The 27573-nt window shown below is 43.3% G+C and overlaps 1 protein-coding gene across 3 annotated transcripts; it reads right to left on the bottom strand.

Annotated features, from left to right (window-relative positions):
* Positions 1-1102: 1102 nt before the first annotated feature.
* ppie (peptidylprolyl isomerase E (cyclophilin E)) lies at positions 1103-19752 on the bottom strand. Of its 3 annotated transcripts, none has more exons than XM_078238082.1 (10): positions 19692-19752; positions 15576-15674; positions 15167-15210; positions 14052-14078; positions 13434-13515; positions 9659-9762; positions 7905-8028; positions 6137-6322; positions 3223-3365; positions 1103-1319 (listed from the first exon to the last, which is right to left on the bottom strand). In XM_078238082.1, exons 1-10 carry the CDS (start codon positions 19720-19722, stop codon positions 1251-1253), a joined length of 909 nt encoding a protein of 302 aa, XP_078094208.1. In that variant the 5' UTR covers positions 19723-19752; the 3' UTR covers positions 1103-1250. The 3 variants fall into 3 exon arrangements, with proteins under 3 accessions (XP_078094208.1, XP_078094209.1, XP_078094207.1); XM_078238083.1 differs by having other exon boundaries at positions 19593-19697; XM_078238081.1 differs by lacking the exon at positions 19692-19752 and adding an exon at positions 18748-18827.
* Positions 19753-27573: the final 7821 nt, after the last annotated feature.

The raw sequence follows: 27573 nt of genomic DNA, 5'->3' as shown, positions 1-27573 counted from the left end.
CATCTTAAGACACTACATTACAGGGACAGGGTCATAAACTGTTTATCATGCAATGCATGATAGCACATTAGTGGAAAAAAAATGCCCTCCCATTTATTCTGTCCCAGGAAAGTGACTGGAAATAAAAGGAAAAGACAATTGTAAGAATTTGGTTTATTTGTGTTCTGTGCTTGTGTATCCTGTCCTTTTATTCTGTGTCCATACATATGCTTCCATATGTATATAATTTGTAGTTAATGGTCTGGATTAGTGCCTTTTGACAGTAGACTGTTATAGAACCCAATTTATAGTTTTTGTATATTTTCATTAATTGAATTTTTGGTTAGTTCAAATTTTATTTTACCCCAATAAAGCAATAAACATACTCAACTGGACTTGCTGTTTTATTTTAAGAACTTCAATTAATTTATCAATTATGTATAAAGTTGCTCCCTCGAAACAAAAGTTAGATCACAAATTTTAATCTGCGATTTTTCTTTTAAAGGACACTTTAGATCTGGGAGCACATTCTAGTGTTGATATGCCATATGATTGCAAACTTGAAGAACTGAGCATAAAGAATCATAAAAAAAACTGAAGCAGAAATATCCTTACACTGTTTAAATCTGAGGGGACATCACACAGCCATCTTACTGGGGTATTTAGGATCTTAATTGAGAAATATTCTCAAGAGTCTGAATGCAGGAGCTTGGTTCTTCAGCACAAGCACAATTGGATAGTCTCTATTTTCCACATATACTTCTGCAGTGCAAAAGTATCTTTTAAATGCCTGAACTATCAATTTTAATGTTTTAAAATGTATTTATTATTAGTCACAAAGTAGGCTTACATTAACACTACAATGAAGTTATTGTAAAAATCCCCTAGTTGCCACACTCCGGCACCTGTTTGGGTACACTGAGGGAGAATTTAGCATGGCCAATGCACCTAACCAGCACGTCTTTCGCACTGTGGGAGGAAACCGGAGCATCCGGAGGAATCTCACACTGTCTGCAATTTTAATTACAAATAAAAACTGACCTGGATATTTTATTAGCTTTTACACACACTGCAACAGAAACTTTTTTTAATTACATGTTTATTGGTAAAGAAAAAGGCTAACTTTTTTTTAAAAAATGACTTTATTTTGCATGTTGAAAGGTATTTACAAAAGACTCCACAAGTTAAAAATCTTTACAGATAATATTGAATATAAAGGATTGCAATCCTTTATATCTGATAGCTGGAGCTATCCTTTACAGACACTGGAATCACACATACTCTCCGCAGTCTGAGATGATCACTTTCTGCTTTGGTTTTCCATCTTTAGAACCTTGAGCCTGTAATACAAAAAAGTGTGACAAAAGAGTCAACCACAAATAATAATCCAGAGAAAATGCAACTGTTTGTTGGAGATTTCTTTTGTTTTTGAAATAAAATTCATTAGTTTTGATCAATTTTTTAAAAATCAGAGGCTAAAGCATTGAAGACTTTTACTGTTCTGGTCAGGTTTGATTTATCCTGCTTCGTACAATGCTGATATCGCCAGAAGTTTTGCCTATGTCATTCAGATCTATGGGTAAATGATCTGTACACAGATTATCTTCAGTACAAAGACAATATGATGGATGGACTACTTGAAATGTAAGTTTCTCTGCTTTGCCTATAACAAATGCTTATGATGTCTTTAAACAAAGAGCTAACTGACTCCAATTTCCCAGTTAGATTCATAGAATCCTACAGTGCAGAAGGAGACCATTTGGCCCATCGAGTCTGCACCGACCACAGTGCCCCCCCCAGGCCCTATCCCCATAACCCCATGCATTTACCCTAGCTAGTCCCCTTGACACTAAGGGACAATTTAGCACGGCCAAGACACCGAACCTGCACAAGTTTGGACTGTGGGAGGAAACCAGAGGACCCGGAGGAAACACACGCAGACACGGGGAGAATGTGCAAACTTCGCACAGACAGTGACCCAAGCCGGGAATTGAACCCGGGTCCTTGGTGCTGTGAGGCAGCAGTGCTACTGTACCACTGTGCCACCATTTGTTGTAAAGCAAGCAACCAACCAACAAACAAAACACAATTCTTTTTTTAAAAACTCGTACCTGAACAATGTTAGAAATTCAACAGTCTTTGACAATCGGAGAGTAACCCATTTCGATTGCTCCAGTAATTTTCACATGCACAAAATTTCCCTCATTTGGGAGTTAGTGGGTTTTTCGCCCTTCAGCTGGGTCCTGGTCATATCCTCTCCTGTGCCTTTGATAAAGCGCAGTCTGTCCTTCCTTCCACACCCCCAATATCTGCTGAATATTTCAGGTCTCTGCACAATCCTGTTCTACTTTGGCTCCCTGGCCCAAGAACCTTGGTGGCCCAGTGCTTTTTCTCCCTAAATTGACCATCATTAGCAATACTTATCCACTTCCTGAGGCATCATAAAATGAGTTCAGAGAACACTCAATAAGTTCAATTACAAATGAATTTTTAGATTTAGAAACATAGAAAATAGGAGGAGCAGACCATTCGATCCTTCAAACCTGTTCCACTATTCAACATGATCATGGCTTATCCTCTATCGCAACACCATTCTCTTGCGCTCTCCTCATACTCCTTGACATCTTTAGAGTCGAGAAATCTATTTCCTTCTTAAATATATTCAGTGTTTTGGCCTGCACAGCCTTCTGTGGTAGAGAATTCCACAGGTTCGCCACCCTCAGTGAAGAAGTTTCTCTTCATCTCAGTCCTAAATGGCCCATTCCATATCCTGAGACCTTGCTCTCGCCCTCCCAGCCAGATGAAACATCATCCCTGCATCCAGTCTGGCCAGCCCTGTCAGGATTTTATACGTTTCAATTAGATCCCCTCTCATCTCTCCTCGTATGACAATCCTGCCATCCCAGGAATCAGTCGCTGAACTCCCTCTATGGCAAGTGTATCCCTTAGGTAAGGAGACCAAAGCTGCACACAATACTCCAGGTGTGATCTCAAAGAAATGAAGTAATTTAAAACAAAAAAAAGTGAAACAGTTCCAATGCTCAAAAGGCGTGAACGATCACAAGATTAGCCAGGGTCCATCTGGATGTGCTGCCTAAATGACAAAGGAAATATGTATTGGGAGGAGGCTGGCATTAACATTGCTTGTCGTATAGGATAGGGGGGGTAAGCAGTCAGGAGATGGAGAGAAAGAAAGACTGGACAAAATAACTTATCGCACTCAATCCCAAATTTTATACTCACTTCAATCTGTTTGACAACATCCATTCCCTCCACCACTTCCCCAAATACCACGTGCTTTCCATCCAACCAGTCTGTCTTTTCAAGGGTAATGAAAAACTGAGAGCCATTTGTGTTGGTTCCGGAGTTTGCCATTGACAGTAAACCTAAACAGAAAACAGATCATAAACACCACCGTGCATGGTTTATCAGTCTAAAATTCAATAATTTCCCCATCTGCTAAAATATGGTATTTTTTTGATTAGCTCCTTAGGTTGTGAAGTTACCGTAGGAATTATTGCATTCCAAGCACCAAGAAAATATCCTACAGAGAGCGGAATAAAACCATTGTGAAGTAAAACAGACTGCATCGAAAAGATATTGAAAAATGCTCAATCTTGGGTTTCTCCAAGTGTTCCAGATGGTAAATTTTTATTTATTCATTCATGGGACATGGGCATCGCTGGCTGGGCAGCATTTATTGCCCATCCCTAGTTGCCCTAAGGGCAGTTGAGAATCAACCACATTGCTGTGGCTCTGGAGTCACATGTACGTCAGACCAGGTAAGGACGGCAGATTTCCTTCCCTACAGGACATTAGTGAACTAGGGTTTTTCCGACAATCGACAATGGTTTCATTGTCATCAGTAGATTCTTAATTCCAGATATTTTTTATTTGAATTCAAGTTTCACCATCTGCCGTGGCGGGATTCGAACCCAGATCCCCAGAACATTAGCTGAGCTTCTGGATTAATAGTCTAGCGATAATACCACTAGGCCATGCCTCCCCTTTTAAATGATGGCAAATGCACCACCTCATGAAGTATTGAGCCTTCATAGAATCACTACAGTGCAGAAGGAGGCCATTCGGCCCATTGAGTCTGCACTAACCACAATCCCACCCAGGTCCTATTTCCATAACCCCATGTATTTACCCTGCTAATCCCCTGACACTAGGGTCAATTTAGCATAGCCAATCAACCTAACCCACACATCTTTTGTGCTGTGGGAGGAAACTGGAACACCCAGAGGAAACGCACGCAGACACGGGGAGAATGTGCAAACTCCACACAGGCAGTGACCCGAGGCTGGAATTGAACCCAGGTCCCTGGTGCTGTGAGTCAGCAGTGCTAACCACTGTGCTACCATGCTGCCCCCATATTGCCTACAGAGTTTATAGATTCAATCCCTGGGCTGTGCTGAGTTAGTTGCTCTCTATTGCAGCAGTGGCAGGGGCACTATCAGTGGTTGTAATGTCCTCTGTGCTCAGGAAAGGGAGAAACCTGGTTCCTGCTTCTGATCATTCTTGCAAAGACACAGAGAAAGAGTCGTTTCAGCTTGAACTATGATACCCTCCACAATCAAATAGCCTGCCAATGTTGACCATCCAGAATGACAAAGAACAAAGAACTTCTCAAATTTATGATATCCTGTTGGAGCTTAAGGAACAGGAAAGTAGCAATTTGACTTAAACTGAGAAACTGCGGTCAGAAAATTTTAATTAGGTACTTTACTTACTAAGGCAGTTTATCCACAGAATTTTTAAGGATTTATTTTATAGTATACAAATATAAATGATTATGAGCGACAGGTGGCAAATATAATAATACAGATATGTAACTATAGCCAACTTCCATCTATTAATAATGTAGAAACATGTCTATAACTTTTCCATTATCTTTACTATTCATTAGCAAAAAGGTAAACATTTTTAATTTGCCGTTTGCAGGTAAACCAACCAGAATAATAGAGAACATAAATAACTGGGCCCCAGACCAACATTCCCGCTAATATTTCTTTTTGTGCTTATACTTTTAAGCAAGCGAACAGTAACTTAAAGGAGCCCATTTGTGTTCCTCCTGCACAGCTGAGAGGGAAAATGGGAGCTGGTTAAGATCAGCACTGCCTGTTTCAGGATTATAACCATGTCCAGCTGAAGGATGTGCAGCTGTAGTTTACACACTAAGGGCCCGATTTTACCATTTTGATTCTAAGTGCTGAATCTGGGCGTGATTCAGATCCAACTTGTAAACCCTGCTCTCAGGTGCCCCCATACGCACTCAGCTTGAAAAAAAGTCGTGAATCTGAATCGCACTGTGGGCGGGGCTTATTGCGCCCGAAAAACTGCTGCTCCGATCAGAGCTTTCAACTGCACGTGCGCAGTGAAAAATTGAAAACGCTTCCCTGCCACATCGCTCCCGGGCCGGATAAAGCGGCCAGGAGCGATGGTCCCCACAGACATTGCCCCACCCCCACAACATAACGGTCCCCCTTATCCACCCACCTCCCCCCTCCGCTACCCAGACCGAGGTGACCTCCTGCCCCACTTTCCCGCACCAATCGCCCACAGAGAGGTAGCGGACCCTCTCCTGCCCCTGCCCCGCCACCCCCACCAGAGATACATCTGAGCTGCCTCTCCCCTCCCCCCCCCCCCCCCCCCCCAAGAATGATCTGGTCTCCCTCCTCCTCTCCGCCACCCCCCCCCTCCCGCCCCTCCCCCGCCCCGGGCCTCCCCCCCGCCCACCAATCTGAGTTCGAGAGCCGCCGGAAGCTCTGAACTTACCTCTTCAGAAGCTGAAGCGCCCGAAACAGACTTTTGTCGAGCAGGTCTGTTTCGCGCCGAATCTGGACGCGATGGTAAAGGGGGAAGTGCCGGTAAGTTTGGGCGTCCAGCTCATTGTTAATTTAAATGCATACAAATGCATTTAAATTGACATCACGCCCATTTCGGGCGGGGTGCCGATCGCGTCCGGTTTCAGGCCTTGGTAAAAGGGGAATCGGCACAGACGCAGGCACGGATCACGCTATTCGCCTCACACCCGACATTACCAAGTTTTCGCGCCCGAAAAGGGCGCAACGTAATGGTAAAATGAAGCCCTAAGGTTACATTTGAATCTAAAATTCACTGACGATTTAAAAAAGATGTTAAAACACCGTACCTGTTGCTAAGTGCTTTAGGATAAAGTTTTCATCATCAAACTTCTTGCCGTAGATGGATTTGCCGCCTGTTCCGTTGTGGTTGGTGAAGTCGCCACCCTGACACATGAACTGTGGGATGACACGATGGAAGCTGCTGCCTTTAAACCCAAATCCTTTCTCGTGTGTACAGAGACAACGGAAATTCTCTGAAAGAAATGTGCTGTTAAGTATCCACAAAAGGACAACTTGAGGAATCTTACTAAACCCCCACACGAGAGCACGGGAATTAGGAGCAAGTGTAGGCCATTCGGCCCCTCAAGCCTGCTCCACCATTCAATACAACCATGGCTGATCTGATTGAGATCTCAACTCCTCTTTGTCACCGATCGCCCATAATCCTTGACTCCCTTGTCAATCAAAAATCTGTCTAACTCAGCCTTGAATATTACCCCCCAGCCTCCACTGTTCTCTGGAATAGCAAATTCCACAGACTAATGACCCTCAAAGAAATAATTCTCCTCATTTCAGTATTAAATGGGAGGCTCCTAATTTTTAATCTGTGCCCCCTTGCTCTAGATTCACCACAAAGGGAAACATCGTCTCAACATCCACCCTGTCAAGTCCCCTCAGGATCCTATCTGTTTCAATAAGATCACCTCTCATTCTTCCAAACCCTAATGGGCGTAGGTCCAACCTGCTCAATCTTTCCTCATAAAATAATCCCTTCATCCCTGGAATCAGTTCAACGAACCTTCTTTGAACTGCTTCAAACACAGTTATATCCTTTCTTAAGGTACCAGCTATTAATGAGATAAAAGCAAAATACTACAGATACTGGAAATCAAAAATAAAAACAGAAAGTGCTGGAAAAACTCAGCAGGTCTGGCAGCATCTGTGGAGAGAGAAACAGAGTAAATGTGGAGTTGAATAAGACTCTTCCATTCAGGAAATAACTGACTCATAAGTGGCTTAAGTTTGTGAAAAAAAGAATGCTTAACTCACAACCAAATTGTTGTAAATCTTAAATAAAATCAGAAAACACTGGAAATAAAGGGTGTGGCTACATAATGGTTTTGTTACTGAGCTGGTAACCCAGAGGCTGGGACTAAAATCCAAACACATGGGGCTGGGAAATTTAACTTCAATTAATTAAATACACTGGAAATAAAAAGCTAGTCTCACTAATGGTAACCATGAAACTACTGGATTGTCATAAGAACCCACCTGGTTCACTACTGTTCTTTAGGGAAGGAAATCTGCCACACTTACTTGGCCTGGCCTACATGTGACTCCAGACCCACAGCAATATGGCTGCCAAGGGCCAAGCAAGCACTCAGCTGTATTTAAGAAGGTGGCTCACCACCTCTCGAGGGCAATTATGGATGGACAGTAAATGCTGGGCTTGGCAGAAACATTCACATCCCAAAACGCTAGCATGCGGGTACAGCAAGTGATTAGGAAAGCAAATGGAATGTTGGCAAGTTGCCCCCCCCCCCCCCCCACCCCCCCACCCAAACCCTCTCACTAGTCTGCCTCCTCCACCGCCCCTCCACCCCCCATAAAGTGTCAAATCCAGCCCATTGAGTTGCCACAAATGACCCATGAACCACCCAGACCCAAGTCACTCATGGTACTCTCAGATGGAAAGGTCCAGAGAGAGAGTTGCAGCTTATATAACAGACAATGTAAATGAAAGGGTGAAAACACTTTGTCATCAACACAATTTATGTGGCCTTTGCTCACAATAATTAGGCAGGTCACACAGCTGCGTACAAAGTTCACCTTTACCTGCAGTCATTGGAACAACATCAGCTCGCAATAAAAAGCGTAATCTGCCAACGGGTTTATTGCCAATCTTGATGTCCATGTAGACTTGAGGATTGGTTCTTGTTTTTTTGGCCGGTGGTTCACCCTGAAGAAAAATCATTCATTTTTAATGTTTTTTTCCAAAAATGTGAATATAAGAAAACATTTTTTTAAATCCATGCATTTAAAACCAGGAAGATTTTTCTAATCTCACAAGTCACTTCAATCTCTGATTAGTGAACGGAGATCGGATACCTACGCATTTTTAACACATCATTTAACATATATAATCCATTAATGCTTTACTTCACAATTTGCCACTTTATACTCAAATGAATCACCTTACCTCAAATACTGTGTGGGTTGCACATTAGATAAAGGTGCATTTTTAAATTATAATACACACACCATCACACATCTTCAAGAAATTGGGCAATGCACCTTTTTACCAGTGTTTCAAGAAATGGTAGACGATGTGATACAAGTATACACTATTTACAAGATGCACTGCAGCAACTTACCAAGGCTCCTTCGACAGCACCTTCCAAACCCTTGACCTCTACCACCTCAAAGGACTTGGGCAGCAAACCCATGTGAACACCACCAGCTGCAAGTTCCCCACCAAGCCACTCACCATCCTGACTTGGAAATATATCACCATTCCTTCACAGTCACTGGGTCAAAATCCTGGAATTTGTTCCCGAACAGCACTGTGGGTGTACTTACTCCTGAGGGACTGCAGCATTTCAAGAAAGTGACTCATCACCACCACCTCCAGGGCAATTAGGGATGGGCATCAAATGTTGCCTTGCCAGCGATGCCCACATCCCTTGAAAAAATGTAAAAAGTTACTTTTCACCTTTGATTCCAAGAAGGGCGGCACGGTGGTACAGTGATTAGCACTGCTGCCTCACAGCACCAGGGACCCGGGTTCGATTCCAGCCTCGGGTCACTGTCTGCGTGGAGTTTGCACGTTCTCCCTGTGTCTCCGTGGATTTCCTCCAGGTGCTCTGGTTTCCTCCCACGGTCCAAAGATGTGCGGGTTAGGTGGATTGGTCGTGCTAAATTGCCCCTTATGTTCAAAGATGTGCAGGTTAGATGTATTAGCCATGGTAAACGTGTGGGGTTACGGGGATAGAACGGGGTAGTGGACAAGGGTAAGGTACTCTTGTCAGGCAGTCGGTGCAGACTCAATGGGCTGAATGGCCTCCTTCCCAAAGCTGGCCAAAGGCGGGCTACCTCCACAAAACATGCCTTTGGGTGGAGGGGGGGGGGGGGGGGGGATGACACGTGCAGCGTGGAAAAGTGTCAGCTGTATGCTTGGGGAAACAAAAAAAAAGCTTCTGCTATACTTGCTCAGGTTGCACCATCAGAAGAATCCTGCATACTGGAGCGGCAGTATTCTAATTTCCCACAGCTCTCTGAGCAAGATTTCCCAATATGGACATTTTCCTACCTTAGACCTAGAACTGCTTTAACATTTCATACGTGATCCTTCCCGACCATAAAGCAGGTATTGAACCCATCAGTCAGGGTAGGATTTGAACCCACACCCCAGAGGTGCAGGACCATTTCAGTCAGTCCCCTCGGTCTTTAGAAAATACCATAGATGTTAAACTAGAACATTCCGGGATCAAAATAAGCATCAAAATGCAGTAGAATTCTGCTCAACCACAAGTTGCATTTACGTGGCGCCTTTAACATAGGGAAATGCTCCAAGGCGACATCCATCTCACCTCCTGTGTTTGTGCCTTTCCATCTCCTCCTCCTTGCTCTTCATTTTCATTCTCTTCCAGCGTCTTTCCAGCAAACTTCTTTAACCAGTCATCATCTGACCACACTAGAAAGAAGCAGACACTCTTTACCTTTCACCCAAAAGCCTCAGATCATTTATAATCTCGATAAACAGTTTTCTATTATTTCTTAAAATTACTAGGTCTGTCGCAACTTCTATCCCAAAAATGCGCACTGAAATCTCCTTTGGTCAGGCAGGGAAATTCATTTTAAGCATTGACACGTACCCACAATATCAACACTGTGCCTGTCGGTGCTACTGGATTAAAGCCATTTCATTATCAAAACCACTTTGTTACTCAAATAAAAAGCACCTCTATTGTTACGAACAACTCCAACCTTCCTTTCTGCTGCAGGAAATCCCCCAGGCCCTGTTGCCTTCCAAATCTGTGCCCATCTCTTCTGCAACTCCCTGCATGAGTCTGTGTAACCAGTTAGTGCGGCCTCTCAAAATGGCCTTACTGATGTTCTCTGTAACCATTGTGCATTATTCATTCTTGATCTCTCTGCAGCCTCCGACATGGTCAGCCGTAGCATCGTTCTCAACAGATTTCTCTTCCAATCTCTGGTTCAGTCAGACTACTCAGGTTTGGGTCCATTAGCATCCATCCTCAGAACCACAGCATCTCCAGCAATGGCTTCCCTTCATTAACTCCACAGTCCCACCCCAACCCCACCCAGACTATCCTTAGTGCCCACTCAAATCTAAACATAGAGACAGAGTCAGCTTCCTCATGTAGACTTGTGGTATCCACTGCCTCAGTTTTACAGAGGAATTAGGAGCGGGAGTGGGCAATTCAGCTCTTTGAGCCCGCTCCGCCATTTAACATGATCGTGGCTGATCTTATCCTGGTCTCGACTCCACTTTCCTGCCTGCTCCCCACTGCTCTTTATCCCACTTTCCATCAGAAACATATCCATCTCTTTCTTGAATCTGATGATTGATTGATTCTGCCTCCACTGCACTCTGGGGCAGTGAGTTCCACAGGTTCACAACCCTCTGAAAGTCCTTTCTCCTCATCTCAGTTTTGAACCCACCTCCTCTCACTCTATGGGCGGGATTTTCCCGTTCCGCCCGCCGCAGGAATCGGAGCGGGCGAGGAGCGGACCACAGAGAGGACTATTGACCTCGGACGGGTATTTTACGGTTTCGGGATGAGCGAGGCCATAAATTCCCACCCATCGTCTACGACCTCTTGTTCTAGACTGTCCCACAAGAGAGAACATCTGCTCAACATTTTATTTACCTCAATCAGATCCCCCCTCATTCTTCTAAACTCCAGTGAGTACAAGCCCGAGCTATTCTGCCACTCAGACAGTTACCTCAGACCGTTTGTCTGACTGCTATTTTAATGAGCCACAATTTCATCCATTTAAACAGAAGACCAAAGCCTCTCTGGCCCAACAAGCATCTAGTATCATCTCCCCCTGAGTTTTATCCTAATATATCTTAGTGGGTGATTTGAAATGTATCCCACCACAGGTACTACACAGAAATACAGTGGATCAAACCTCCCTCCCTCTGCAATGTTAGGTCAGAATAAACAGCAATAGCCTACAAATCTTTGCGCAAAAATAAAATGTTGCTACAGATTGGTCACACAGGCTGAGAGTACCGGCAGCCTCTTAAATCAGAGAGCAACAGTGAGAATTCAGCATGGGGTAAATGGGATTGGAGCAAAGGAGGGGGGAAGAAAAGGCGGTATTAACTTTTATTAACGTGTGAAGCTGCAAGGGTGGAACCTGCAAACTATCCCCTGCTGCAGTTAGCTTTGCATCATTGCTCTATGTCTTTAAACCGATTTCCTCCAATAAGGTGGAATCAAATTTCACTCCCTCAATGATTGTATCCGTCCATTTCAACTCGCGACATCAGATATACAGCTGCCTTTCCAATAAATCATTTCAACACCGTATCTCGAGTTTCCTAGTCTATTGTTCTTACTCGACAGATGTGCTTGCAATTGGACTGATGATGTACAATGAGTCCTTCATAACTGGATTGGGCACAGCACAAACATAGATTGAGCGAATAATCACAGACTGTGCCGACGTGGTGTGAAAAGTTATTTGTCTTGATTCTGTTGAACCCTGTTTCAGAATGAACAGAAACACTGCTCTCAAAGGGTTCACCATCGATTAAAATTGTCAGCTTTTGTTCAGCTCCATTTTTATTGACAATCAGTTCAAATAAACAGCAGTGAGAAAATCCCGGAAAGTTATATTTTTCTTTAAATCGCATCTGCCTTCTTTTATGTTTTTGACCAAATTTCCTTCCTCCCCTCCTGAAGGAATTGATTCTGTTGATATGATTCCCTATGTGCTGCACGGATACCAAGTAGCCTCCAGCACCTGATTGAGTAACCATTATTTACGCCTACACCTTAACAGTACTGACTATTGCTGACTAATTCAACTATTGCAGCATCTGAGTTTTTGCATCATCCTTCACAATATGAACAAAAAGCCTGAGTGGGCCATTCGGCCCCTCAAGTCTGCTCCACCATTTAATAAGATCATGGTTGATCTGATAGTAACCTCCAATCTGCATCCCGCCTACACCCGATAACCTACTACCTCCTTGCTTACCCAGAATCTATCCAGCTCTGCCTTAAGAATATCCAAAAACTCTGCTTCCGCTGTCTTTTCAGGAAGAGCGTTCCAAAGACCCACGACCCTCAGAGAAACATTTTCAACTCATCTCAGTTTTAAATGGGCACACCCTTATTTTTTAACAGTGACCCCCCCCCCAGTTTGAAATTCTCCCACAACAGGAAACATCCTCTCCACATCCACCCTGTCCAGACCCCTCAGGATCTTATATGTTTCAATCAAATCACCTCTTACTCTTCTAAACTACAGTTGACACAAGCTTAGCCTGTCCAACCTTTCTTCATAGGACAACCCGCCCATCCCAGGTATTATTCTGGGAGACCTTCTCCAAACTGTTTCCAATGCATAAACATCCTTCCTTAAATAAGGTGACCAATACTATACACTGTGTTACTGATATGGTCACATTAGTGCTCTATAACTGAAGCATAACCTCCCTAATTTTATATTCAATTTCCCTTGCAATAAACAATAATATTCCATTAGCTTTCCTAATTACTTGCTGTACCTGCATACTAACCTTTTGTGATTCATGCACTTGGACACCCAGATCCCTCTGTACCTCAGAGCTCTGCAATCTCTCACCATTTCGATAATGAGCTTCTTTTTGATTCTTCCTGCCAAATGGACAATTTCACATTTTCCCACATTATACTCCATTTGCCAGATCTCTGCCCACTTCCTTAACCCATCTATATCGTTTTGTAGCTTCCTTATGTCCACTTCACAACTTACTTTCCTACCTATCTTTGTGCCATCAGCAAATTCGGCAACCATCCCTCCAATTCGTTCGTCCAAGTCATTTATATAAATTGTGAATAGTTGAGATCCCGGCATTGATCCCTGTGGCACATCACTCATTACATCTCATCAACCAGGAAAAGATCCATTTACTCCTACTCTATGCTTCCTGTTCGCCAGCCAATCTTCCATTCATGCCAATATGTTTCCCGAGCTTTTATTTTTGGCAATTCCTTGCCTAATTTGCCAGTTCAAGCTGGAGGTTGGTCCTGGATTTTTCTTTTTTCAGTTGACCTTGCTCACTATCTAAGCCTGCATGAGCCTCTGGTCAACAATCAAGCGTAAGTTGTTCCCATTCCTTACCTGCTCTTGAGGATCCCTCTTTAATTCGCATCGGTTTTGCCAGATTCACTCGGATTGTCCTTCCAAAAAGTTCAGATTCATTCTGATAAATGGAAAGACAGAAGGACAGTTAACCCTCTATTCATTATGACACACTCATTAAGTTAAAGTTTATTTATTAGTCACAAGTAGGCTTACATTAACAGTGTAATGAAGTTATTGTGAAATTCCCCTAGTCACCACACTCGGCTGCCTGTTCGGGTACACTGAGAGAGAATTTAACATGGCCAATGCACCTAACCTGCACATCAATGGACTGTGAGTGGAAACCCGCACAGACACGGTGAGAACGTGCAAACTCCACACAGACAGTCACCCAAGCCAGGAATCGAACCCAGATCCCTGGCGCTGTGAGGCAGCAGTGCTAACCACTGTGCCACCCCTTTGTTATATCATGGTGTTATACAATGGCTCTTTGGTCAGCACTGACATTCCAGGTTATTTAGTATTTATAGAAATAGAAATTGTGTTTTCAAGAATCCAACTTTGTTTACAATTATTATAAAAAGATGCCACTTATTAAAAAGTGGTTTAGAGCTGCCAGTTTGCCCACTTTTCCCAGACTGCAATGCCACTTACCATATTATCAATGGCAGCTGCAGCATCCTGGAAGAGAAGGTGAAAGATTGTGAATTGTCAATAAACAGCAGAATGCACTCAACTCCATTATCAACTGAGCACCTGGGGAAGAAATCTGTAAATCACACTGGGGATTTAATTGATGAATGGGATAGTAACATTAAAAATAAAATGAATGAAGACCAAATGATCTCCACAGCCTCCCGCAGAGAGCCTGTGTGTTACAGATATAAATATATGGGAGCAAAGTGTGAAGAACATGCATGGCTCAGGCAAATCCTCACTCAAAATCCACACATTCCAAATGTTGTCCACTGATCAACAATTACAAGCAGGAGCTCTGACTAACGATTGCCCTCCTCAGGACATGGAACTAGAAACCGATTGTTATTCAAGCTTCCATGAAACTTCCTATAAATAATCTCAGAGTGCGGTGGATAGTAAGGTTAAGGACCACAGAAAGCCAAGTTGGCCTTTCAGTACATTTCACACCAACAGCGAATAAAGATTAAAACAAAGATCATAGAAACACAGAAGCTAGAAGCAGGAGGAGGCCATTCGGCCCTTCCAGCCTGCTCCACCATGCATTTTGATCATGGCTGATCATCAAATTCAATATCCTGATCTCCCCTTTCCCCCCATATCCCTTGATCCCTTTAGCCCCAAGAGCTATATCTAATTTCTTCCTGAAATCAGACAATGCTTTGGCCTCAACTACTTTCTGTGGGAGTGAATTCCACACATTCACCACCCTCTGGGTGAAGAAATTTCTCCTCACCTCAGTTCTAAAAGGTTTACCCCTTATCCTCAAACTATGACCCCCAGTTCTGGACTCCCTCCCCACCACTGGGGACATTCTTTCTGAATCTACCCTGTCTAACCCTGTTAGAATTTTATAAGTTTCATTTACTCTAAACAAATTAAAAACTTGACAGCTGATATTCAGGTCTTTCAGGCACCGGATACTTATTGTTTTCACGTGATCACTTCCAATTAAAACGTTATTCAATCAGTGGTTTCATCAAATCCATCTAGTACACAAACTGTATTTCATCACATCCCCAGTGTTAAAGGCTTTTTCAGCTTCAAAGAAAAGATAAAAGCAAGCATCTCACCTCAGCATTCTCAAATTCAATGAATGCAAAACCTCGGTGTTTTTCTGTTTAATAAAGAATTCAGATTTTTACTCATTTTATTAACTTTATTACTGAGTTACCAACATAAAAGCATCGAGTTTCAATCATTGTTACACAGAAGTAGCTCTCACTGTATCTGGAAAATCATACTGAGTGCTTTATTATCAATTCTTTACAAATGTTAGATTTCGACCTATTTTTTACAGACTTAATTTTCAGCATAAGAATTTTGGAAAAGAATACCCACATTCAATGATTCAGATGTTACTTAAATTTGCAGGTAAAGGGCCGCATTTTGTAGAAAGATTCACAAAAGAACTTGGTATTTACTCTCAGTTTGCACGTACTCAGAATCTGACCCATTCAGATTGGGGAATTTTATAAGTACCTGTTTCATAGTCTAGTGGAATTTGAATGTCCATTATGTCTCCAAATGGAATAAAAGCTGCATGAAGGACCTTCTCATCCACCTCTTCAGCAAGGCCACCTAAAGATGATAACACAAAATTTAACAATATAAGAGAAAGCGCTTTCTGTGCGAACCACAGGAGCTGCAAGCTCACCTCCAAGTCACAAACCAGCTAACTTGGAATTATGATCAGTGTTCCTTCACTGTGGGTGGGTCAAGTTTCTGCAGCTTGTCTCCTGATGGCACGGTGGATGTACCTACATCACATGGACCGCAGCAGTCGAAGGCGAGAGCTCATCACCACCTTCTCAAGGCCAATTTGGGGTGAACAACAAACGCTAGCCTAGTCAGCGTGCTCACATCCTGTAAAAGGATTTTTTTTTAAAAATCAAGCAACAAAAAGCCTACTCACTCCAATCAGCAAGAACGCTGACAAGCTCGTGAGACAGCAAGAGAACATGAGGTGGCACATTTCATAGAATCCCTACAGTGCAGAAGGAGGTCGTTCGGCCCATCGAGTCTGCACTGACCACAATCCCACCCAGGCCCTATCCCCATGACCCCACATATTTACCCTGCTAATTCCCTGACATTAGGGTCAATTTAGCATGGCCAATCAACCAAACCCGCACATCTTTGGACTGTGGGAGGAAACCGGAGCACCCGGAGGAAACCCACACAGACACGGGGAGAACGTGCAGACTCCGCACAGACAGTGTGACCTGAGGACTGAATTGAACCCGGGTCCCTGGCGCTGTGAGGCAGCAGTGCTAACCACTGTATCACCGTGCTGCCCCATTTCAATTAATGCCAAACTTTTTGTGAGAGGTTACATTTAACTAAGTGTTACGTTAATCACAGGATATAATAGGGTACCTCCTCTATGAAAATTCTATCCCTTCAATCCTCACTCAGTCTTTTAATTGAGTGATTGTTTATTCTTAATTACATTAATCTCGACCCAAACTCACTTTGCCCACTGTATTATAATTCTATTTGACAACTCTGTACCAAGAGACATTTTTATTTAAATAAAATTCCTTTGAATTCACAATCAGAAGAGTCTTGCCTTACCTAATGGGTTTAAAGAATCATATATTTTGGACTGCCTGAACCTCTTTTCACATTAATTCCCCTTTTAAAAAGTCAGTTTTCCCCCAATATTTTCACATTAATTTTAAAGCAAAACATGATCTCTCTGAGCAGGTCAGGTCTCTGATAAAGTGAAATTATTTATGCTGCATGTGAAACACGATGTTCAGTATTAACAAATCTGTAGTTATTTACAGCACACAGCACCCAGAAGATGCCCGTCGTTTTGTCTGTGTATTTTAAAAGTGGAAAATTGCAAATATTCAAAACATTTGCCCTGGCAAAAGAAATCGTCTCAAACATTCCACTGGTATTGAAACGAGTGATTGCCCAATATCTTATTACACAAATTAACAATCTAAAAATGGCTCACGACAGCGCCTACAAATGAATTTGAATGGCGAAAATTCATTCCACGAAAATTGAAAATGCAACATTTCTTAAATAAGTTGTCCAAATCGTACTTTTCCATTATTTTTTTTACTTTCAAGCAAAATATTTTTTTGGTCACATTGTGATGAGCTAAGAATAACTTACTTCACCTCAAAACAGTACGTTTCCCATTATATACTCCTCCTCCAGATAAAAGTGATTCATTTTGCAACATAAAACTGCTGAACATAATGCAACGCAATCGACAAAGGTGTATGGAACACAGCAAGCTGTGAATAAACAGAGCCTTCCAATCTGGCACTTCTTGTCCAACAAAGAGCTCCTCAACTGTTTAAGAAAGGGATCCATTACTTTTATATGCCTTCGCTTTGACATTTAAATATAAAACATATTTTTACTGCAACAATATTTTCTAGATCAGTGTTATCATTAGGCTGCAGCACCAACAGAGCTCCTTGAAATCCACTGCCTTACTTCTTGGAAGAAAACACATCGCTTGCAAAATATGTCGACCATGTGGGTTAGATGTTATATGGTTTACTGCAGTCTTAAAATAAGGCCATGTACTATTTAAACACTCACATATAGAGATCGCATTATCTCTTGACCAGATGCAGTTGTAGAGTGCCTTACTAGCTATCATAGAATCCCTACAATGCAGAAGAAGATGATTCAGCCCATCAAGTCTGCACCAACTCTCCGACAGAGCATCTTATCCAAGCCCAGCCCACGCCGTATCCCTATAACCCTACGCATTTACCATGCTAATCCCCCTAAGGGGCAACTTAGCATGGCTAATTCATCTAACCTACACATCTTTGGATTGTGGGGGGAAACTGGAGCACCCGGAGGAAATCCACGTAGACAAGGGAGAACGTGCAGACTACAGACAGACAGTGACCCGAGGCTGGAATCCCAGATCCCTGGCACTGTGAGGCAGCAGTTCTAATCACTGTGCCAACGAACTGCCCCTTATTAAAATCTCTACAGTGCAGGAGAGGCCATGCGGCCCATCGAGTCTGCACTGACTCTCTGACAGAATATCTTACCCAGGCCTTCTCCCCCATCCTATCCCTGTAACCCCACACATTTATCATTCATCTTACCTACACATCTTGGGACACTAAGGAGCAATTTATCATGGTCAATCCACCTAACCTGCACATTTTTGGACTGTGGGAGGAAGTGAAGCACCCGGAAGAAACCCATGTAGACACAGGGAGAACGTACAAACTCCACACAGTCACCCAAGCCAGAATTGAACTTACTGGAGCTGTGGTGACTTACCACCAACAGTCTTTTCTTATCCCAAAGACACAGTCATTTATGCATAGAAGGAGGCCATTCCATCCATCAAGTCTATGCTGGCTCTCTGTGGAGCAATCCAGTCAATCCCATTCCTCCACTCTGTCCCTGTATCCCTCCAAGTTTATTTCCTTCAAGTTCCCATCCATTTTCCATTTGAAAACATTGATTGTTTCTGCTCCCACCACCCTCGTGGGCAACTAGCTCCAAATCATTAGCATTTACTTCAAAACTAAAATTCTCTGTCACATTCCCCTGGCATCTATTGTCCTTAAAACATTCTGCACAGCTATTATTCCACCTCTTTGACTTTCAGATATTTCTCCTTCCTGTACCATTTGCTAACTTTTGAGGTATCTACCTGGGGTGCATGACGAATGGCCACTGAGGAATAACAGCCTGCAAATCCTCCCTCCCATCAGGGGGAAAGCCTCACCTTTCCATTATGTCTTTTCTGACATGGCCCATCTGAAATCAAACATTCAGATAACCAAACATCCCGTCATTCTATAGTGTTAACACGCTTACCTGCTCAATTAATGGAACATGTAACTGCTTAAGGATCAATGCACTTTGGATATTCCCTTTTTTGAAAAAAAAATTGTGTTTTTATAAATATTTACTGCAATGAAAATTAAGGAATCTACCCACTAACCCAGCTAAACTGTCTCCACATTGCCTGAGTGGGCTGGATGTGACAGTAAGCCAAGCAAGTCAACACATGACACTATCAGGAGCTGTAAGATGACCTGTCAAAATGCCAACACCTACAATCACAATAGGGGTCTTTCTCAGGTTATAAACATTCTCATTATCTGGATAATTGTGGGTTACTGTGTTGAAAGCTATTATACTAACAACGCTAAATTATGTATAATTATTCCTTCAACCTCCTGGTCCAATTTATAATTTGATAAATCTTCAAAGGCCACATGAATATTTAGCCATAACAAAATAAGGCATTGGCTGTTCAGGTTAATGTTCTAAACAGTTGATATTTTGTACAATTCTACCCGTGAGCTTTGACGGGTTGGAGAATAGGTGCTGGCCGTTTATTTAGAGCTTGTTGTAATGTTAAAAACAAACTATAAAAGTCCCAGAGAGGCCCGGCTTCTCTTCACAATGCAGCGAGTGAGTGAATGGTCAGCCTGAGGGACTCCCCGCCCCGCAATCCCAGCTCGATCCAGCCCAATTTAACCCACACACCGCTTCACCCGGCTCTGGAGGGACTGTAAAGAGAGACACAGTCTGTGCCTTTCTGTTCGGAGGGAGAGAGAGCCGCCGCCGCCACCTTTCCTCACTCACCCACATACAACACTCGCTTGGTCGTCGCCATCTTGCCTTGAACTTTCCCCCTTCACCTCCCACCTTTGACCCAGAGGGGCTGTTCCTGAACCAGCTCACTCTCTCTCTTTTAAAAAAAAATAGTTGATACCAACTTGAAAAGAACTTGTTATTTTTTAAAAATCATTTTCTTTTGTTCTTCCAAGTGAATTAAGACAAACTGGGGGTGGCACAGTGGTCAACACCGCTGCCCCACAGAGCCAGGGACCCAGGTTCGATTCCGGGCCTTGGGTTACTGTCTGTGTGGAGTTTGCACGCTCTCCCCGTGTCTGCGTGGGTTTCCTCCGGGTGCTCCAGTTTCCTCCCACAGTCCAAAGGTGTGCGGGTTAGGTGGACTGGCCGTGTTAAATTGCTCCTTAGTGCTGGGGGGACTAGCGAGGGTAAATGCATGGGGTTATGGAGATAGGGCCTGGATGGGATTGTGGTCGATACAGTCTCAATGGGCCGAATGGCCTCCTTCTGTACTGTAGGGATTTGATTCTATGAAGGGTACAAATTATCATAGATTTTCAGCAAAAATATAGAAGATATGATTGTTGATGTCATCGCATCAATGGACTTGATTTTTAAATTGTTTTAAAAATTAAAAGCTTAGAGCTATCAGGGAACCATATAATCTTTACAGTGCAGAAAGAGGCCATCCGGCCATTGAGTCCGCACCGACTCTCTGGAAGAAAGAGCATCCCACCCAGGCCATCTCCCCTGCCATATCTCTGTAACCCCACACATTTACCATGGCTAATCCACCTAACCTACACATCTTTGAACACTAAGGGGCAATTTAGCAAGAACAATCCACCTAACCTGCACATCTTTGGACTGTGGGAGAAAACTGGAGCACCCAGACAGACACAGAGAGAAGGTGCAAACTCCACACAGTCACTCAAGACCGGAATTGAACCCGGGTCCCTGGCGCAGTGAGGCAGCAGTGAACCCGGGTCCCTGGCGCAGTGAGGCAGCAGTGAACCCGGGTCCCTGGCGCAGTGAGGCAGCAGTGAACCCGGGTCCCTGGCGCAGTGAGGCAGCAGTGAACCCGGGTCCCTGGCGCAGTGAGGCAGCAGTTCTCACCACTGTTCTGGACCTGCCCAATTGCTCTGAAGTCAATAGGTTTTGGCTGGCTCACCACAGGATTATGTTTATTTCTGGGATTTTTTTGTTAACAATTCATTGTTTGTTAACAATTCATTTTTGTGACAAGTATTCTCACAGCAACTCTTTGAAAAAAAGTAAAGCCGAAGGAATAGGGCTGATTATATGATTGAGACCAATTCTGTGATCCTTACAGCTTTAAAACAATCTTGTTGTTAATACGTGTGTGGTTACGGTAGGCGGCACGGTAGCACAGTGGGTTAGCACTGCTGCTTCACAGCTCCAGGGACCTGGGTTCGATTCCCGGCTTGGGTCACTGTCTGTGTGGAGTTTGCACGTTCTCCTCGTGTCTGCATGGGTTTCCTCCGGGTGCTCCGGTTTCCTCCCACAGTCCAAAGATGTGCAGGTTAGGTTGATTGGCCATGCTAAAATTACCCCTTAGTGTCCTGAGATGCGTAGGTTAGAGGGATTAGTGGGTAAAATATGTAGGGATGTGGGGGTAGGGCCTGGGTGGGATTGTGGTCGGTGCAGACTCGATGGGCCGAATGGCCTCTTTCTGCACTGTAGGGTTTCTATGATTTCTATGTTAATTCAAGTTGTTGGCTTTACTGCTGTGGTACACGGTCTGGTATTTGTATACTCCTTATTACAAGGGATTTCCAGATTTTCCTATAACACTAAGTTATAGGGGGCGGCACGGTAGCACAGTGGTTAGCACTGCTGCTTCACAGCTCCAGGGTCCCGGGTTCGATTCCCGGCTCGGGTCACTGTCTGTGTGGAGTTTGCACATTCTCCTCGTGTCTGCGTGGGTTTCCTCCGGGTGCTCCGGTTTCCTCCCACAGTCCAAAGATGTGCGGGTTAGGTTGATTGGCCAGGTTAAAAAAAAATTGCCCCTTAGAGTCCTGGGATGCGTAGGTTAGAGGGATTAGCGGGTAAAATATGTGGGGGTAGGGCCTGGGTGGGATTGTGGTCGGTGCAGACTCGATGGGCCGAATGGCCTTCTTCTGCACTGTAGGGTTTCTATGATTCTATGATTCTACTTGAGTGGGGAAGAAAAAATGGACGCCTGCATCAGTGTGAAAATAAGATTTTTTAAATTTCAACAAGCAGAAATGATCATTCAAAAGCAATTAACACCCATTCTCTCCTTCCATTTTAAAGAACAAGTTGGATCTTGCAAAGGTTGATGACTCTAGGTGAATCATTAGAAGTTTTGTCCTGTTAACCAACCATCAGAAGAAGCACAATAATTCTAAGTTACATTTTTTCCTGTTTGGAATATACATCCCATTCACACAGTATTTCCTCTAACCATGTGAGGGAAACTGCAGCCCCCCACCTCCCCACCACATTGGTAGAAAAACAGTGTTCCATGAACTTCAACACCCCACCATCACTTCTGTTATATATTTATAGATCTTTCACAAGCATATTTACAGATGAAAGTAGCCACTGAATCTCAAACATTGCTCACCATTGTTACTCATAAAGGTCTTTTTCATGCTGAGAGATTGCCTTTTGGAATAAAATCTGCACCAGCCCAATTCCAAAGATCAATGGATCAGATTTTCAGTGGTCTCTCTGGTGCACAATGTTACCAAGGTGATATTCTAATTACAGGGTTCAGTGAACAGGAGCACTTGAATAATTTAGAAGCAACATTGGAATGTCTTCAAGCACATGGCCTGCATAAAAAGAAAGAAAAGTGTGACTTTCTTGAGATGTCAGTCCAGTTTCTGGGTCTTGTTATAGATAGCAAAAACCTACATAAAGCACCTAAAAAGATGAAAACTATTTTAGAAGCACCATGTCCAACAAATGCAACACAATTGAGGTCCTTTCTAGGATTAGTAAATTATCATGGCAAATTTGTTCTTAATTTTTTTACATATTGAAGCTATTGTATAATTTATTGTGCGTGAAACAGTCATGGGACTGGACAACAGACTGTGAGAAGCATACAAGGATCTCAGAAATGCTTCACAGAAGTCTGAAGTATTGGTTCATTTTAATCCAAAGCTATCATTGCTGGTTGCTTGCGACGCTTCACCTAATGGAGTTGGGGCAGTAGTTTCACATACTATGCCTTCAGGAGAAGAACGACCAATAGTTTTTGCTTCACATACTCTGGTTATGCTCAGCTAGAAAAAGAAGCACTGAATATAATTTTGGGGGCGAGCGAAGGTTTCATCATTAGTTATATGGTCGTCATTTCACAATATTGACTGATCATTGACCCTTAACTATTTGTGGGCGGTACAAAGGCATACCTTTGTTAGCTGCTAGTTGATTGCAAAGATGGTCACTGATCTTGTCTGTGCGCTCTTACAATATAAACTATCAGTCAGAGCAGCATGCTAACACTGATGCATTGTCACACTTAGCTTTACCTATTGAGCAGATGTCACCATCTAGTTTTGCTAATAGTCTTTATTTTTTTTGCTAGTAGATCATATGCCTGTGACAGCTTCTCAAGTTCAAAAATATACCCAAATGATCCTATGATGGGGAAGGTGGTGGATACGGTATTGAAAGGAATAGCTGGAATGCATCATACGTCTCCTGATTTGAAACCATATGAGTCAAGAAAGCTTGAGTTGACCATCCAAGGTGGGCGTCTATTGGGGGAATCCCAGCGATCGTTCCTCCTCAGCCTCATGGAAGAGTTCTTGAACAACTGTATGAAGGGCATCCCGGTGTAGTCCGGATGAAGGAATTAACACACAGCTGTTTTTGATGGTTAGATCTGGATGCCCAGATTGAAGACAAAGTGGGACAGTGTCAATTCTGTGCATGAATGAGAAATACACCACCATTGTCTCCTTTATACCCTTGGGAGTGGCCTAAAATGCCCTGGAAACAACTGGATGTAGATTTTGCTGGACTGGTTTGAGGATTACATGTTCTTATTTATAATTGATGCGCATTCAAAGTGGCCTGAAGTTATCATGAGATTTACTATAACTGAACAAACCATTGAAAAACTTGACAAAATGTTTGCAAGATTTGGGAAAACAGGACAGATTTTCAGCGATGATGGTTCAGTTTACTTCACAAGAGTTTGAGTACTATCTCAAAGTAAATGGTATTCAGATATAAAATCCACACCTTATCATCTACCAACTGATGGATTAGCTGAAAGATTTATACAATCCTTGAAACATTCTATAAAAGCTTCAAAAGAGCAAGTTTCATTATCAGACCACGTGAATAGCTTTTTGGCATCATGTAGGAATACTTTGAGTCAAAGTTCACCTGTATTACTACTCTTAGAGAAAGTTACCAACTATGTTTGATTTATTACTTCCAGAAACTTCAGGAATAGCAGAGTATCAACAACAATCTCAAGTTGCTAGACAAGACGTGAGGGCAAAACGGCACTCATATCAACAAGGAGATTGTGTGCAATAATGCCACAAGTTAGAAGTGGTTATCAGCCATAGTTTCAGCAAAATCCGGTCCAATTTCCCTCGTGGTTCAAATCGAAGGTGAACTAGTTAGGCGACACAAATTGTTGTCAGCTCAAAGTTATTTCTCAGAATCATCTCCAGATATCAACTGCTTTAGTCCCTAGTGTTGTGAACACAAATCTGGAAAACTTGGTTTAATCTGAATTGCCTGATGATTGTGTCTTAACTATTATACCATGTGAGAATGATGCAGCATTAGTTCCAAAAGAATTGTCTACTGCAGTTCCTAATCATACTTCTAAGGTCAAGGACAGCAAAATTCCAGAACTCTATATACAACCAGAGGAATAGATGTCCTCCTGATCAACTTTCTTATTGACTGTATAATGATTGATGATGCAAAGTACTGTGTCTGGAGTATTATTGATCCCTATATAACATCACATAATTTGTTTTTATGACCACAGAAGGGGAAGGGATGTTAAATATTTAAGCAGTTGCATAATGGCTTCAAGAGCTGGTCACACAATTTGCCTGTGATGTCATTAGGATGTAGCACAGGCTGCTGTTTGGAATAAACCTGTTGTGTTATTAAAGTTTATTTATTAGTCACAAGTAAGGTTTACATTAACACTGCAATGAAGTTACTGTGAAATTCCCCTAGTCACCACAGTCCGGCACCTGTTCAGGTCAATATACCTAACCAACATGTCTTTCAGAATGTGGAAGGAAACCGGAGCACCCGGAGGAAACTCACGCAGACACGGGGAGAACGTGCAAATGCTGGGAATTGAACCCGGGTCCCTGGCACTGTGAAGCAACAGTGCTAACCACTGTGTTACCGTGCCATCCCACTTTGAATCTGTGTGTGCAAACCCACAACCCCTAACACAGTTAGGATATTACAACTTCACAGCCATGAAACATTTTGGACACTTTTAATTCGTTTTTTCTCAGTTTGGAAGAAATAGACCTAGGTAAAGCAGAGCAACAGAATACTTCTATGATAGCAGTACACCTATGCAGTTTTGCGTAGGTGGTGATGGCCTAGTGGTATTGTCGCTAGACTATTTATCCAGACACTCAGTGAATGTTCTGGGGACTTGGGTTCGAATCTCACCACGGCAGCTGGTAGAATTTGAATTCAATAAAAAATATCTGGAATGAAGTATCTACTGATGCCCATGAAACCATTGTTGATTGTCGAAAAAATCCATCTCGTTCACTAATGTCCTTTAGGGAAGGAAATCTGGCGTCCTTACCTGGTCTGGCCTACATGCGAGTCCAGAGCCACAGTAATGTGGTTGACTCAACTGCCCTCTGAAATGGCCCAGCAAGCCACTCAGTTGCTACAAAGTCAATTAAAAGTAATGAAACCGGATGGACCACTTGGCATGACGGGCACTGGAAAAAACACCCAAAAAAAACCAAACAGCCCTGTTGACCCTGTAAAGTCCTCCTCACTAATATCTGGGGGCTTGTGCCAAAATTGGGAGAGTTGCCTCAGGCTAGTCAAGCAACAGCCTGACAGTCATTCTCACTGAATCATACCTTACAGATAACATCCCAGAGACCACCATTACCATCTCTGGATATGTCCTGGATATATCTCTGGATATATCACCAGGCAGGAGTGTTCTCTTCCTGTTGGGGAACACTTCAGCAGTCACGGGTATTCAGCCTCTGATCTTCGGGTAAGCGTTCTCCAAGGCGGCCTTCACGAGACATGACAACGCAGAATCGCTGAGCAGAAACTGATAGCCAAGTTCCGCACACAAGAGAACGGCCTCAACCAGGATCTTGGGTTCATGTCACACTATCTGTAACCCCCACGACTTGCCTGGGCTTGCAAAATCTCACTAATTGTCCTGGCTGGAGATAATACACATCTCTAACTTGTGCTTGGCCCTCTCTCCACTCACGTTGTCTGTACCTTTAAGACTTGATTACCTGTAAAGACTCGCATTCCAATCATTATCTTGTAAATTGAGTTTGTGTCTGAATATGACCTGTTTGTGAACAGAAGTCCTCACTCACCTGAAGAAGGAGCGAGACTCCGAAAGCGAGTGCCAAATAAACCTGTTGGACTTTAACCTGGTGTTGTGAGACTTCTTACTGTGCTTACCCCAGTCCAACGCCGGCATCTCCACATTATGTCCTGTCCCACAGACAGGACACACCCAGCAGAGCTGGCGGCACAGTGGTATATAGTGAGAAGGGAGTTGCCCTGGGAGTCCTTAACATTGACTCCGGACCCCATGAACTCTAATGGCTTCAAGTTAAACATGGGCAGGGAAACATCTTACTGGTTACCACTTACCATCCTCCTTCGGCTGATGAATCAGTACTTCTCCATGTTGAACAACATTTGGAGGAAGCAGAGGGTGCCGGGGGGCAAAATAGGTGGGGGATTTCAATGACCACCACCAAGAGTGGCTCAGCAGCAGCACTACTGACCGAGCTGGTCAGGTCCTAAAGGATATAATTGCTAGACTGGGTCTATAGCAGGTGGTGAGGGAACCAACAAGAGGGAAAAACATACTTGATCTCATCCTTGCACCTGCAGCCCGCAGATTAGTATCTGTCCACGATAGTATCGTTAAGATGGACCACTACACAGTCCTTGTGGAGATGAAGTCCCACTTTCCTATTGAGAATAATCTCCATCATGTTGTTTGGCGCTATCACCGTTCCAAATGGAAAAGATTTTGAAACAGATCTAGCAACTCAAGACGTACCAGGAGCAGCACTAGACATACCTAAAAATAAGCTGTCAACCTGGTAAAGCTATCAAACAACAAAAGCAGTAAGTGATAGACAGAGCTAAGTGATCCCACAACCAACGGATCAAACTCTGCAGTCCTGCCATATCCAGTTGCGAATGGTGGTGGACAATTGGAGGAGGCTCCACAAACATCCCCACTCTCAGTGACGGTGGAGCCCTGCGCATCGGTGCAAAAGACAAGGCTGAAACATTCACAGCAATCTTCAGCCAGAAGTGCCAAGTGGATGATCCATCTCTGCCTCCTCCAATGGTTCCCAGCATCAGACGCCAGTGTCCAGCCAATTCGATAAAAACACTGGCATCTACCCGACAATGTGGAAAATTGCTCAAGTATGTCCTGTACACAAAAGCAGGGCAAATCCATCCTAGCCAATTCCCGCCCGATTAGTCTACTCTCGATCATCAGTAAAGTGATGGAAGGGGGTCATCGACAGTGCTATCAAGCAACACCTGCTCAGCAATAACCTGCTGTGACGCCCAATTTGGGTTTTGCCAGGGTCACTCAGCTCCTGACCTCGTTACAGCATTGGTTCAAACATGGATAAAAAAAGTTGAATTC

Source organism: Mustelus asterias, chromosome 21, assembly GCF_964213995.1.
Source record: "Mustelus asterias chromosome 21, sMusAst1.hap1.1, whole genome shotgun sequence".
Lineage (NCBI taxonomy): Eukaryota > Metazoa > Chordata > Chondrichthyes > Carcharhiniformes > Triakidae > Mustelus > Mustelus asterias.
Note: the sequence above shows the minus strand (reverse complement) of the source record. Positions and strands in the feature narration are given on the sequence as shown.

Coding starts and splice junctions, on each gene's coding strand:
- ppie (XM_078238081.1), bottom strand. CDS start 18,805: ATGGGAGGGAGGATTTGCAGGCTGTTATTCCTCAGTGGCCATTCGTCA. Junction 14,079..15,166: donor TTGAATTTGAGAATGCTGAG/GTGAGATGCTTG, acceptor CTTCTCTTCCAG/GATGCTGCAGCTGCCATTGA. Junction 8,029..9,658: donor GAAAGGCACAAACACAGGAG/GTGAGATGGATG, acceptor ATTTTTCTTCAG/GGTGAACCACCGGCCAAAAA.